Source organism: Idiotropiscis lumnitzeri, chromosome 5 (genome assembly GCF_059441095.1).
Source record: "Idiotropiscis lumnitzeri isolate Australia: NSW breed Sydney's pygmy pipehorse chromosome 5, RoL_Ilum_1.0, whole genome shotgun sequence".
In the NCBI taxonomy this organism is placed as follows: domain Eukaryota; kingdom Metazoa; phylum Chordata; class Actinopteri; order Syngnathiformes; family Syngnathidae; genus Idiotropiscis; species Idiotropiscis lumnitzeri.
Window position 1 is genome coordinate 9,648,669 of NC_142395.1, and position 16,116 is coordinate 9,664,784.

At 39.1% G+C, this 16,116-nt stretch overlaps 1 protein-coding gene across 1 annotated transcript; it reads right to left on the reverse strand.

Moving 5' to 3' along the window:
* Positions 1-3: 3 nt before the first annotated feature.
* On the reverse strand, positions 4-9,737 carry paqr5b (progestin and adipoQ receptor family member Vb). The gene is made up of 7 exons (XM_088296216.1): positions 9,577-9,737; positions 8,639-8,766; positions 6,515-6,720; positions 5,672-5,798; positions 4,222-4,318; positions 1,585-1,729; positions 4-875 (listed from the first exon to the last, which is right to left on the reverse strand). The coding sequence occupies exons 1-7, from the start codon at positions 9,628-9,630 to the stop codon at positions 619-621; spliced, it is 1,014 nt and encodes a 337-aa protein (XP_088152342.1). The 5' UTR covers positions 9,631-9,737; the 3' UTR covers positions 4-618.
* Positions 9,738-16,116: the final 6,379 nt, after the last annotated feature.

The window sequence follows — 16,116 nt, forward strand, 5'->3', positions numbered from 1 at the left end:
CAGTTAAGTATGTCACAGTTTATTCGTTTAAAAAAAACACAATACAATGCATAAATATCCTTACGTTTAGAATAAATACAATCTCAGAACGATCACACAAACGATCAGTGCAAAATTCCACACCTTGACACAAGAACTATAGCAGATGAAAAGGTCGAGATTTAAATGCAGTTAACAAAAGGCGTAATGAATTACAGGCATTGTTTGCTTCGAGCCCTTCATTGTTCCCCGTGTGTGGCTAACAGAGAATTCAGGAAATCAAATTTGTACACATTTGTTTTCACATCGCAGCATAGTGGTTTAAGCGTACATTTGGTTTTAAGAAACTTTGTTACACAAATATTTATTTATATATAGCTATTTTCATTGTGTTGTGTAATTTAGGCAGATCATCAATTGAGATTACAGCCATTACATCCAACAGCAGCATCACAGTGATCTGAAGGTTAACAATCACTGTTTTCAGTGCAGATGGAATCTTGTGATTCACATAGACAGCTTATCAGCTTCCAATAAAAAAATGTTACACACTGTATATAATATAATAATAGAAATTGGTCTATCCAACGACCATCTTAGAGTTCCATGCCGGGGATGTAGCCATTGCCAAGCCTAAATTCACTGTGCCTTCGCCTGTCTCTTATGTTTCTTTTGCTGACCGACTGGTGCAGAACGGAGAGGTAGACTGAAGAAGAGGAGGATGGTCAGGTTGACTAGTACGCAAAGTAGCGTTACACCCCATGAGTTGGCAAAGGTAGTGGGTAGGGAGTGGTCAAGAAGCCAGGAACGTCGCAATACCATGTCTTGTTCAATGGCCATCATCTGGAAGTAGGTGCCAAGGATGCCAAAGACATGGAAAAGCTGATGACTGTGACCTGCAGAGGGAGTCATGACACAATTAATGTTCATGTTGCAAGGCATCTTCATATGCACAGGGCTTTTCATGTCATTTTACAAAAACTCAGGCCTTAGGAACTGGTATGGGTACAACCGGTTTCGGTTGATGTATGTTGCGTAACCAAGGGCTCGCATAGTGAACATTTGCGAAAAGTTAGTAAGACATTCATTTCTTGGATTTTTGTGTTCAAAATGTTACTACAAAAACTTTACATCAATAGCTTTCAGGAAATATTGAGTGTTTTTAATGCTTCAACGGTAACAGTAACATTAAAGCCCATACCCCACTTAGCAGAAAGTATTTGCGAATGTAGTGAATGTTGATTTTTAGTCAGGGTTTGTTCAATGTCGTAACCAGTTGCAAAGACCCTGACGAAAAATCAACATTTGGTGACTTCGCTAACACTGGCAAGTATTTGCCTCTCAGTGAGATACAGGTTTAAGTGAAAGATACACAGAGGCATTTTTCAGTGGTTGTGCATGCGTGGGTCAATCTTTATGATACAATCCACAGTCAGGGTCAGGGTTTCATTGAATAAAATTCATACATTCACAATGTCCATCACACTCAAAATCAAGCACAAACAAATCTAAGTAATAATTTATACATAAACATATCTATATTCGGATCTAATAATGAAACCATACTCAGGTCATTCTAGCTGCCCAATCTCAAATTTATCTCACCGATGTAGTCAAAGCTGCCAGGCGCCAGGCGCTCCGGCAAATGAGTTGCAAACAGGAAGCCAGTAAGGAAAGCCATTGCGATGTGGGTGTAGTGGGAGACATTGGCGTCGTTGTCTGTACAGCCTTCTCCTTCACAAAGGAACAGCTGGAAAAGAGTGCATTAGTAAATATAATAAAATAACTGTAGCAGCTCAAAATAACTTTTGAAAAGTATTAGCTTTAGTCTTAGTTAATAGTATTAGACTATATTTGATGTTTTACAACAAAACTAACCCACGACCTGTTTTGTGTGCCACTCATATAAGTCAGAAAGAAAAAAAAACAGCAATTAACAACAAGAAACACTACAGTCATTCCAGTAAATGCCGTGACATGATGTCAAATATTCCCACTTGACTGTGGGAGGAATTTGGAGTACCCAGAAGCAGCGAGAAGGAGCACAGGGGGCCAAACTAACAAAGAATAAACTGGCCACCCTTCATTTGCGCTTGCAGTTTGCTCTATCTGAACGTCCTATTCACAAAGGATATTGCGCTATTGATATATCAAGGCAAACACACATACAAAGTCTGGCCCTGAGAGCAGTTTGCACCATCTACGCAGGCATTGAAAATTAGATGATTGTTTGCTCTATTTTCACCGGTTAGGGCCAGGTAAAGGCCATGCAATCCTTTTGCGAATTCGGTCCAGAATGGGCTGACACTGCTTTTGACAGCGCTAACCAATGGACCACTGGGTTGCAGATACTGAACATGGGGCACACTCTCATGTTTCTCTAATGTGGTGCCCATGTGCACCAGGAAGCCCTAAAGAACCATATGATAAGACATTGTGATTTCTTGGGAATGTTGTAAAATTGATCATTTCCAAAGGTGGACATTAGCATGTTGCACATATCTGTTTACTAATTGTTGTGAGAAATTGGTGGCTTCACATGAATGATTATCGTTTAGTAATAATAACGTAATAACGTTATTAAAGGAAATTTGTTATTTCAGAAGTATGCATCAAATTGGTAGTAGCTCTCAGCATCATAGAGGTTGGTGATCCCTGCGTTACACTCCCTCCACCTTTGCTACTAAAACAAAATGAATGCATGCTATTGTGTATATTGTAGGTATGGTGTGGATGATGACATGCTGACAATGAGCTGACAGTGAATGACTGTGCTAAAAATAATCCGCCCATTTTCTTTGCAACCGATCCTGCTCAGGATCTCGTGTAGAGTCTATACCAGAGGTATTCAATTAAAAGTCACAGAGGTCCACGACTAAAATTTCTTCCAATTAAAAGGTCCGAACCAAAGTCCAACTTCCCTTAATGTCTAGCCTATGTTCACATTTTTATATAGTTTCGATATTTAGTCATTTTCAACAGAGCGCACTTATATACTAAATATTTAGCAATGTTCCCATTAAACACCTTTGCCAGTCAAACAAATATAAGGCGTTTATTTCACATTCAAGTAAATGTGGCTCCAGGAACCTAAGTTTGCCACTTCCAGAAAAAAAACAGTCAAATATCTCCTGCAGAAATATATCAAGTGCTAAGCAAAGCATTGAGTTCACATCTTTTACCTTTTTTTTTAAGTCAAAGAATTATCAGCCTAAAAAAACGGAAAGCCTAATTATCCAAGTAAACCAGGTCAACATGTTCAGTACACAATCAATAAAAATGGCTGTCCTCATGAAAAACTAATTCAAAATGAGCTTTGACACTACTTTTTCTTTTGAATATTTTTTCAACTTGTCTTTATGAGAAAAATTAGTTTGTGACTGCCCTGCCAGTGACTTAATTCTGGGTTGGAACGGAGTCAGGGCCATTGGGATTTGGTAGATTATTTCACACATCTGGGCTTTGTGTTTTCCTTTAAATAATGTTTGTGCAACCGTATTTAAGCACTCCTTCACAACTTCCCCATCACTTGAACGTTTTTTATGTTTTCCCAAAATCCATTATACTTTTAGTGAACATTCGTTTGCATGCCGCTGGGATGTAAACAAAAATGTAAAAATCTGTTGTACTGCACTCAAAGTTCGATGTTTTTGCGTGCGCTCACCTCAAACCTCTGCGGATAACTGTGTACAAAAGGACGGTGCTTTGTTTAGTCGTGGCGCTTCGGAATGTTGCGACGGTTTTGGAGCATATGATGCACACTGGTTTGGAATTGGCTGCAGCCAGAACAAAACTAAATTTCTCCGTCCATTCATTTAAAACAACACGCATCGACCTTGCTAACTTTTAAGCAAGGTATATTGTCAGCAGCACTCTCTTCCGGTCTGCTGCGCAATTGGTAGTGGATCGTAAACAAAAGATTTGATTGGCTCAAATCAGTGACGCCTTTTCCGTATTTACTAGAATTGCAGCGCCAACGTTTGCGAATGTGCCCTGAAAAAAAATCATCATAGATTGGCCATGGGTCCGGTCCAAACCATCCCGCGGTCCGGTCCGCCATTTGGTGATGCCTGGTCTATACCAAGAGCTGAGATAGACTTAGTAGTGCTCGCCAGTCAAACAATTGGTGATTTGTGAATGAGGCATGGAGTAAAAATTGAAGAACGAGATCTTTTGTTTTTTTTCCCCTTTTGTTTTCTTCCCATTTTGGACATGCACGTGAGCAATTCAGTTAGGCCCTACCCTGTAGAAGAGAGGAATGTGGTCAAACAGGTAAGGGTAGGCAAAAGCAACAAGACGGAGCACTTTGCTCAACCTCGGACTCCGGCATTCAGGGAATCTGAAACAAATGAAAAGAAATCTTCTTCAAATAGCCACATATATGGCATTGCCTTTTATAAATGCGTAAAATGATAACATGGAAATACTCAGAAAACAGTAAATGACGTACAGCCAAAATTATTTAAAAAAATATATATACATATAAAATGAGCGCATTTGGGGCTGAATCTTTCGAAGGATACCTTAAAGTGATAACAGTCTAAATTGCATAATTTTCACCCAAACACATGAGTTTATTTCTATTAACCCTTTGTTTCATTCAAATGGGACGATGCAAGAATATTTGACTTAATATAAATGAGGTTTCTGTCAAACAAGTTGTGTTTGTGTTTATTGTTCCACCCACTTCCAGCTGAAACTACAACTGCAGTAAATCGCGGTTTGTCTCGAATGACAATGACAAGACACCACGTGTTGAAAAAGCCAGTGGTGGAAAGATTGTCTTAAGATGAATGACAAAAACATGTATCATTTTAGGCGCATTGCAAGGGCAGTGCAAAATGTTTACCTCTTGCCGCGTAGGTCAACAGATGGGCAAGACAAACAGTGAGGCATTTCATGTATGCACATCATATGATGATAGCATCTACAACTCAACTGTGCTTAGTAACTCAGGGAGATGATTTACACTGACTATCCTTCAAACATATTCAATATTACTGGCCGAGCTTAAATGGAGAGATGGGCATTTCCTGGACGGACACCCATTTTGGGGATGGAGGACGAACATTTATTTATTTATTTATTTAAAGAATGGACTAAGCAAGGATGGAAGTGCTTTTTCGTCCGTCCCTAACCAGGTCAGGTACCGCGTGTATAGCATTCAAATATTTGCACTCGAAGCAAAATGAAGTCTTGTAATGCTGTTGAGTGTATTGAGAGTTCAAGTAAGAGAGCGCGAGAAGGTAAAAACACGGACGAGATACGTGCGGCTGTGTGAAGAAGCAATTGAGAGCCAAAATAAGCATCTTAAATGACCTTTAATCAGAACAAATGAATGAAGTCTAATAAATACAACCATCTCTCCACTGCGACCCTGATCCAAGCTCATCTGTGAATTCGCCTCGTGAGACAATAAGAGTCTGAGAAAGGTTCTGGTACAATCTGTATCGACAGCTGTGTTCGGCGTTGTTTGGGGTGTAAAAAGCATCTCCCAGTGTGTGCTTGTAATATAGCTAATACCCCATAATGTAGAGACCCACAAAAATAACGTTCCTTATTGTGATACATATATTTGCATCCAAACGACTGTATAGTTAACCCACAGCTGTCACATAATTCACAATAAAATAGAATGACATACTCAAGCCAAGAGATAACAGTCCGATTTACAAGTCATTTCTTACCATACCTGGAGTAGCAGGCTAGGCTGGTGCATATGATGGAGTTAAGCAGAGCAACAGGGACAAAGCACTGGTGAAAGACGCTGTTTACCCACTTGTCTGGGAACACGTAAGCTGAATACGTAATAGCAGTACCTGAAATGCAACACAATGGTTTTAGAAACTTTTCTCAGTTTGATTCATGTCTGTAAATTGCATAGTTGGACTTGGCGTATTCGCGATAATATTTTGTCCATGATATGTGGGTACATGAGACCAGGTAGTGCACATAACAAAAAAATAATGCATCCATTATCATGCCTTGGTTACTTTAGTTAATTAATCATCCATAAAACGATTCAAATAACGTTTGTACTGTATATACACAGTGAATGACCAAAACATTGCGAACAACTGCAACATTCTATACAGAGGAAAAATTCTTTTCAACCATTACTCAACCAATTCAACTAATTTTGTTTGGGACTTGAGCGGAATCAATTGAACAATATGTTTATCATAATAGAGCGCTCTAAAGAAACTTAAAATTCATAACTTGAAATTTTAGGGGTGCAATCTAAAAACTATTTTTCTATATTACAAAAAAATGGACTGAAGTTTAGAGCAGAGCAACAAAAAATATTCAATAATAATCTCTTTTTTTTTCTCAGCAAATTTACTGGTTGCACATGCGCAAGTAGAAGAAAAATGTACTTGCACTGATTCTGACCTTAATGGCAAAGCGCCACCATTTAGGGGCATTTTGGAGTCTTGAAATAATTTCCAGTGATGAACAACTGCACTGCATCATAGCAAGAGCTATTTCTTTGGATTACGAGTGTTGTGGAGTGGCGTGCACACAACACACTCACCCAGGCTGTAGAGACTTAAGGCTCCATAGTCGAAATAAAAGCACATGTGTCGCACCCGCGCTGACATGCTGTTGAACGTGTGAGCACAGCTTGATGCTAGTGGATATATGCAGCTAGAAATGTTTAAGACCACCAGAGGCCAGGTGAACGGGTACTGCCATGCAGTTTGCGTCAGCACGAAGCTTATAAGTTTCCATAGGAAGTACCTGGAAGGAGAAACAATTAAATGTCATTCAAACACATTTTCAGCCTTGTGGCTAAAAACTTTGGTTTAGTCGTGTCCAGTCATTTGGAAAGCTGCAAAGTGGATGATATATAATGGATACTACGTGGGCAAATATGCACATTGGGAATGCAATGTCAAAACAGTGAATGACATGAAGGCCAAACCTGCAAAAGTATGAATGATATTTCTTACATCATTCAACATATTTTACATTGCATATTTTTTTCCACTTCACCCCCTGAATTCCTACTAGTATCTAATTGGAGAGCAGGGGCTCATTTGCAAAGGCTTGGGTTTTGGAATTGAAGGGTTATGGATCAAGGTGCGCTATGGACAAAAAATTAAAATACAACATTGTAGGAGAGTTGCTTGTCTGCATTCTCACTTTACTATTGAATTGCCCTCGAGCAAGGCACAGAACTGTGGAATACCCATTGCATGCCTGGATGTTTCTGGTGTCTGGTCTGGATATTTGTGTGGATCTTAAGCATCATCTTTATTTTATAGCATTATGGAACTTGTTTTCACCGCAAGGTAAGCTGCAGACTATTTCAGCTGATATTGGGTGAGAAGTGGTGAGCCATGGGGTAAACCCTAGACTCGTCACCAGCCAATCACGGTGTTGCCACGTTATAATCCATCTGTCCTTTATCCAAGCCACTTCTCCTCACAAGTGTCGCGGGCGTTCTAGAGCCTACCCTAGCTATCTTCGAGCAGTAGGCGCCCTGAACTGGTTGCCAGCCAATTGCAGGGCACACGAAGACAAACAACCACTCGTACTCGCAATCTCACCTAGGAACCAGTCAGCGAACGTGCCGCCTGTCTCATAATCAGTGTAATAAATTACAACATAATCAAAATCAGACGGTATAAAGGTATGCTTTTCATGTTTACTCAATAACGTGATTTTGGCGAGGTAAAAATATAAGTAATCTTAAAAAATTAAAACAAAAAAAATTCTAAATAATTGGAACTGTTTTTTTTGTATTTGGACAAACTAATGCAACTCTACAAAAAAAAACATATGCAATATAAAATAATTGTGTCCCTTCAAATACAGCACTTCTAATGTTGTCATTCTGTTTGCACAATGACAGTGAAGACGTATTCTATTCTAGTGTCTATTGTTAAACTCAAGGCTGGCAATGTGTTACCAGGGAACGTTTGTGAGACTGCTGCTGGTGGTCCAGCACACACGGAGCTACGCGGCAAAACATAAAAAAGAAGACAAACAATAAATAAAAAATAAAATCAAACAAGTATGTATTGTCATGCAGCTTACTCCACTTGAAACAATTTAAACTTTATTTTACTAACATTGGGGCATTTGGCTTTACTGCTCATGCTTTATTTCTATTCCTTAAAGTAGCACTACATGACAATATATGACAGAAAAATTACAAGAATAACAGAATCATTTGCAGCATATGATCATGCAAGGTTAAAACTGCTGGAAAAGCAACCCAAATTGGGTGAAATAGTTAACCCAGTGCTGGGTCCAAAATGGAATGAGCCAATGTGTCGGTTATTTATACCAAATGCATCTGGTTGAGGATTTGACCCAGAATGTTGGAAGCGGCCAAATCCAATCTTCAACACAGTCTGATGTTTCAGAATAATCAACCCAAAATTGGGTAAAAATAACCCAATCTGTGTGTTAGGAAAACATGTGTAAAAAACTTTCCCCTTCTTACTGTAGCACACACAATAGCTGCCAACCTTTTAAAGAGATTCGTATGATATAATGTACGCAAAAACATCTTTCAACAACCAAACACTGAACTCTGTAATTGATATTGATTTTAACGTTAAATTCCAGCATGAAAGTATGAAAGAGTAAGAATATCAAAGACACAATGAGCACAGGCACATGACAATAAGATTTTGCAGGCGCTTACCAGGTGGGCAAAAAGTGAGTCCAGATGTTGACCGTCTCATTGGTCAACTGAAAGAGGCTCAAAATGCAGTCAGTAGCTGAGCTGCGGTGGTAACGATAGCCGGAGATAATGCTGTCTTCATGGAAAACCTCAAGGAGAAAATAAAATTCTTTATCAAAGCTTGCATGTAAGGAAAATCTATACTGTAGTTTGGGCCAGTTAAAAAGAAGACTTACAAGTCAATCATAATTGTTACAGAAACTACTTGACTCAGATTAAAGCAATCAGGGGGACTTTGATGCTCTCAAAATTGGCCAACACAATCTTAATGATCATTTAAACTTCTATTTTTTTTTAAACATTTATAGGGAAAGCTTTGAGAAGTTTTGTTTTAATCCGGTATTGACATGCCTGCAGGATTCATGTGCCCCTAATCTCTAGCCTAGAAATTTATCCATACCTAAATCCCAACTAATAAAAGTAGCCATCCATTTTCAAAGCCGGCTGTCCACAGTTTGAGCGGGAGGTATAAAGCATGGTCGTCGTTTCAGATTAAATAAATAAATAAAATTTTAAAAAAAATTAAGAATTGTAAGCAAAATTGATATGATGCAAAGAAGTGTTTGAAATCCATTCATATTAAGTTTTACGTTCCATTTTTATTTGCTTGAGATGTGATTCGCTCATGGCATAATATCGCATTGCAGGATAATATGTTGTTAAAAAAAAATTTCACTTTCACTTGAGTGCAGTTTGAGTTTCTTCTAGTCTCAGTGCTTTAAAGTTCTATTGAGCATCATCATACTTAAAATGAAATAAAACCATGTTTGAACGACACAATTACCTAAAATGAAAACATTGTTGCGTTTTTCCAGTTACTTTGAAGTGACTATAGAGCACTGTAGATTTCCCACCCATCGAAATGACCCTATGAGCTATCAAAGACACAGCAAACTTACTTTGGGTACTTGGTTGATGGTGACGACCCTTGGTAATTTCATGAGGCTGAGCATGCTTACCCCAAAGTGCAGCTCTACTCTACTCTACTTTGCAAGTGAGCTAACTTGAGGTTGCGGGGTGTGCCTCATGTCTTTAAAAGCGTTGTGTTGCCATGCCGCCCCATTAGATTCCACCCTTCTCCTCCCCCCTCTTCAAACCCAGCGAGAATATCCAGTATACCTGTGCCACTCCCTTTTCTTCTTTCTCCTCCTTCTATCTTCATAATACACACACACACACACACACACACACACAGAGAGACAGACAGAGGATCAAACAGATCACAACATTGTGACACACGTTGACTAAAAGTGTTCAACAACTGACATTAAAAGCTCAATAGTGTTGAAAGATGCTCCAACAAGCCGTATAGTGCGTGAGTTCATAATAAAAAGTATGTTTCAGGCCATCACGTGAATGAAAAATGTGTGAAAGGCCATGAGCGTGTAAACACAGCTTGGGCCAAGTCAATTCCTTACTGACATGCCACTATCATTCTTATTCAGACAAGCCAAGGAGAGATGGGCTATTCCGGCCAGAGCCCCCCCGAGTTACGTTGTTAATACTGTGGGGCAATGAGAGCCCAAAAAAGCTCTTTGTTGTAACATAACAAACACTTCTTGTTTGGACCTTCTCGGAAAGAATACATTACATTACATTTGTGTTTTAATTGTTTTATATATTATTGTTATTATGGTATTTTGCACATTTCTTTTACAAAGTGTGACGTGCTGAAGTCAGTAGCCGATAATATAAAAATAAATGTACTTAATACCTTACAACTTTAGGATTTGGATAATGTAATGTGACTAGTAACACAATAAGAAATACTATGTGAATGTACAGTATGATAAAATATCTTGATCATATTGTCGGCTAGGATCATGGGTTGCTTCACTTTTGCTGACACTACTAACAAACACAACAATGTAATGTTAAGAACTAATTTGAGCGTTATTGCCGAGCACCAAGGGATCTCATTCAACCTCTCTCAGGGGGGCAACACCAGAGCAACACAGCAGCTTTGAGGAGGGGAATATAATAATTACCATGAGATGTAGTACCGGTACTCCTCAAGAGCATCTCATTAGGAAAACAATACAACTTTATTTATAAAGCGCATTTCACAACAGCTGGAGCTGTCATGAAGCATTTTACATCTGGTGTGATATAAATTAGCAGTAAATTAGAACACAAATTCCAACATTTACAGTAGATACCAGAAGAACAACAGAACAGTGACAGTCTCATGTTCATCTGAAAGCCAGAGAATAAAAAAGTGTCTTTGAACGGGTTTTAAAAGTGGACAGAGAGGGGGCTTGCCTAACATTGAATGGAAGCTCATTCCAGAGGGAAGGACCGGCAACAGAAAAGGCACAATCCCCCTCTGAGGCTGCGCTTAGTCCTCTGCACCTCCAGCAGCATTTGGTCCGCAGACCTGAGGCAACGGGCAGGTGCGTAGTGGTGGAGGAGCTCGGAGAGGTATGCTGGGGCGAGGCCATTTAAAAATTTGAAGACAGAAGTATCTTGAAGCGAACTCTAAAAGCCAGTGAAGAGAAGTCAAGATTGGGGTTGTGTGCTACGTCTTCCAAGCTGCAGTTAGAAGGCGAGCAGCAGCATTTTGGACCAGTTGTAGACTTGAGGGAGGACTGGCTGACTCCAAAATAAAGCGCATTACAGTAATCTAGCATAGATGTAATGAAGGTATGGATTACCGTTTACAAGTGCTGCTGGGAAAGAAAGGGCTGCACCTTAGCCAGCTGCCTAAAATGAAAGAAGCTGGATCGAATAACAACACTGATCTGCAGATCAAATTTAAAATCACTGTCCAATTTAAAACCCAAATTCAAGACTGTTGGCTTTGGATAAGATGCAAGGGGGCCATGGTCAACAAGGTTGAAAGTAGAAGGGCCACTGGGACAGAACACCATAACTTCTGTCTTCTTTTCATTGAAATTCAAGAAATTAAGAGACATCCAAGCTTCGATTTCCTCAAGACATGACAAAAGTGGTCCCAAGGATAGAGAGCATCTATTTTGCTCAGCGGGACATAGATCTCACTGTCATCCACATAGGATTGAAGAACACCAAAAAAAATAAATAATAATAATAATAATAATAAATAAATAAATAAATACAACCGAAAAGGGATAGCAGAGTTGCAGTTTGTACAGAAGGTTACTAAACAATTCATCATGGGCATGCATGTCATTAATTTGTATTTTAGATCTCACCTCGACCAGGGAATTGTTTTTAACCATCAGCGAGTTTCTAGTAATTTGTGAGTGAATATCCACCCACTGACCACATCGTCAACAGATTTTATACATGGTTGAGACTTTAGAGAATCCATTCCAAATGTTTAAGGCCCTCTCGCTCAAAGTCAGATGGTATGGCAGGACGAGGCTATATCCACCTCATTGTAGTCCAGTAAAACATCAGAACAGGATCATGAAGACTTCTCCGTGTACCCACTCGTTAGCGTCTATTTTATTTGTCAGCCAATGAGTGACAAATGAATAAATTTGACCCATGTGACATGATCGCCGCATTCAGAGCGAGAATGTTGCCTTTTTTAAACAACCTCATATGACCACGAGGTGTCAGTGTTTTCAAGAGAATCTCTAAAGGGGCGTGAACGTGTTTATGACTACAATTTCTGGTGCTTATTTTCATTTCGTATTAAACGTTTTAACTTTTCCCTGGGGAATATGTTTCGTCATTATAATTTATTTTATTAATAGAACGTTTTTGTTATTCTAGAATGTCATTCAAAGAGCATCGAAACTGTGAGTGTTGCAAGAGTGCTTGTTTGGGAATACAGCTGTGGATGGCAGCATAGTGTCCGAATGGTTATCACAGCCACCTCCGTGTTTTGAGGTTGAGATTCGAATCTCACCTTGAGCCTTCCTTTGTGGAGTTTGATTGGTCTCCTTGAATTTGCGTGAGTCTTTTCCGACTGCCTCTAATGCTTCAAACATGTGTCTACTCGGTTATTTGAAGACTAAATTTCTTGTAAGGATGATTTAGTGTGCGAATGACCCTTTAGTTGTAGGCTCCATGCCCAGCGATTAATTGGTGCATGGTGTACTCAATAAGGCTCCAGCTCACTCATGACTCCAATGGGGACAACTACCAGAAAGTGGATGGATGGATGGATGTAAATGAGGAAAAAGTCAAATGCTCCAGGCCTGCATCTCTTGACGGCAAATAAGAGCCTCTACATCTGCAAAACCATACTTTCTCTCTTCTCACCGGATTATGACAAATCACTGTCAGGCTAGCAGGCAATTCCTCTCAGTTTGGATTAATAATAATTAAGAAAACAGTAATCTAGTGTATATGAGGACCACTCACATATGTCATGTTTATGCGGGTAAACTTTTGTCATTCTTACTTACCGAGTCGATGTCAAGTTGTACTGAAAGTAGGCTTACAGTTACGCTGTCAACAGTTTATGTTAAAAAATGCAAATGTTTAGAATGAATTACAGATTACTACTTTGAATAGTGGTTAGCGAGTCTTCCACAAATACGCATGTTTGTTCAGACAGATAATTATACATGTCGCATAAATAGATTAGTAATATGATTACCCAGCCATGCCCCTGTGCAGTACTTTGTATTAAATATATTCATTGAAAATCAAAGTAAAATTAAATTTACTGTTTATACCCTTTCAGTTACTTCACTAAACAGTAATTAACTGTGTATGTCTACGCATTTTACATTTGTAATAATGGCCTATGTGACAAAAAAACAAAACAAAAAACCCAGACATCTATTTCAATGCAGCTCTCGCTCAGTGTCCCCTGATGTTGTGTTGCCGACATATGTGTATCCAAATGAGTGGTACGAACAGCAGGCATTCTTCTGATACATTATTAATAGTTGCTCACTCCAGGCACTTCTTGTTCTCAGTTGAATTTCGACCGTCTTCGTTTTTGGCTTGATCTACAGAATTCTTGGCGGTGGACTTAATTCTCAAAATACTATTTAATATGTTTATTTTATTACCTACTGCTTAAATATATTATATATAAAGCAAAAGAATATATATTTTCTCAATGTGGTAGTTTACACCTCTGTTGTAACAACTCAGTGGCAAATAATGGTTCAAATAAAGAGGCACCTAATTTAACATTTGAAAAAAAACAATGTTGCACCCCACCCACAGTCGTCTTTTTATGCAAATGAATCATTGCCAAATATTATCAGCATTTCTACAAAATATTGTGTAAGATAAAAATAGCAAAATACTAAATAATCCAGGAAAAAAAGCACTTTTCTTCAAACATTGTGACAAGATAGTGTGATCAAAAGCTTAGTTGCAGAAATCAAAGTTCAATAGGTTCTCTCATAGGTCCATGCTCAGGCCCCATTAACTTGGATTTACAGAGGACCATTCAAAGGACCCAAGGAGGATATTTATAGCTGACGCTGCCCCTTTTGTCTCAACGTAGACTCAGAGTAGAGGCTACAGCGGGTAATTTGGTTGCAGCGAGACCATGATGTCACAATTCAAAGCACACTTCTTTTACCAAATAATTGAAGGCAGAAATGTGAAGTATTAGAGAGAGTCTCAAAAGGTTGTTTTCAATATATTCTGAAAACTGTGCACAGCTAAAAACAGATTGAATGTAGCCTATTCATAAGAAGACTGTCATTCTGCGGTTAGCCTCCAACCAAGTGGTCCTTTAAGACAGTGATTCTAAAGACGTGGGTCGGAACCCAAAAGTGGGTTGCAGACCCATTTTGGGTGGAGCATGGCCAGCTATTAAAAAAAAATGACGTGTTCAGATTTCGATTTTTCTGCTCCAGTACAAAAGCGGACCAAGTTTTCACATGGAACATAATTAAGCAACAGGAAGTGTCGCTGCCTCGCGCTTCAGCCACAAATTTACTCTGAAAACAAATAGTGTCGCTCGGCCTCTGGCGACTGGATGTCATAGCGAGCGAGATGCTTTTAGCGCTACAGCACACGTTTTAAACAGCTTTTGAAAACTATACATATGTTCTCATGTGCATGAACAAAGCATGTTCTTTATTGTTCTTAAAGCCTACAAAATTGGGTCTCGACTATACGACAAAAGGAAAATGCTGGCCACGTGGTGACAAAAGATAAAAACCACTGTCTGAAAACGCCCCAAAACAGGGACAGGAAGCCAATAAGTGCAGGAGGGGTCAACAGAGTGTTAATTTCATCAAGTGGTTGAATTTATGAAGCCCGTAAAGCCAGAGGCCATCTCAAAGGCATTTGAATGGCAGCCGAGTTGACAGGAAGGCCCACACAGGAGCCATGAAGAGAAGGAGCTTATTGGCTTCATGATAGGCTAATCACAGGACGGGGAGACTGCACTCAGCAGTCAGGAGGGATGGTAATATCATTAGAGCTGAAGAAAGCATGGGGATGGATGAACATGTTGCTGCGCTACACAAATTATGGTCAGATAGCAAAAATGCAAGAGGGTAATGAAAAATGCAAGCAGGCACAGTCCCTCCGAGGTGTCTGTGCCTCTCAATGCATGAGAATAGTGCAATTAGGTTAAAATATTAATCTGGGTTGTCTCTCTTCAGAGGTTTTGGCATGAAGGGTGGTTTAAATTGGGTATGTTGTTTGTCTGATGTCAAGTCAAGGATGTTCAACATTAATGAACATGACATGCAAAACAGATTGATCACAAGAAGGCTGAAAAAAAAATCAAATAAAATGACCTAAAACCACTGAGCCCGGAAAGCCAAAGGGTTTCCAAATACTCTCAACTAGATTCAATGAAGATAAATGAACCGCGTGGATAGGTTGCCAAGCTTGAGTGCAGGTGCAATTGAGCTTAATTATAGTCAATATTAAAGCGGTGGCGGAGCATTAGGGTTGGTTCAGCCTTTTGTACTGCCCAAAAACACTATCAGAAGCGTTGACCCACATTTATGACCTAAACCAATTTAAATTATTTTCATTTATTACCAACAAATGAGATTTGCAATTTGAATGATGGCAAGAGGTACCATTTTTTTTTTTTGACAGCACAATGAGGGAGCCACATAAGACTGGGCAGAGAATATATTTTATAATAATTTTATAAAGACCAAAATATATGTAATTAAACGAATGTATATCACACTATCTTGATATATTGCATGCTCGACTACATGTATAAAAGAAGCAAACGGAAAAAATTATCACATACTGTGATTTTTGTTTTCCCCAGTGCAAAAAGCTCCTGTACAATAAAACAAAAATGAACTGCTGAAGAGCAAACCAACAAAGTTAAAACCTCCTTTGGGGTATTTTTTTTTTTTCACAAATATCAGCTCACGCAAAGATTTTAATATTGCACTACATATTCCCTGCAGTCATTTAAAAATCCACAAATGAATAGGCCTACCCACACACGTGGGGGATTGAGTGCATTTCATTCTGAGTTGTTGAAGGAGCCATGAGAAGCCGAGCGGCATCCATAATGACAGCCGCTTTTCCATCATATCCATTTACAACACTAT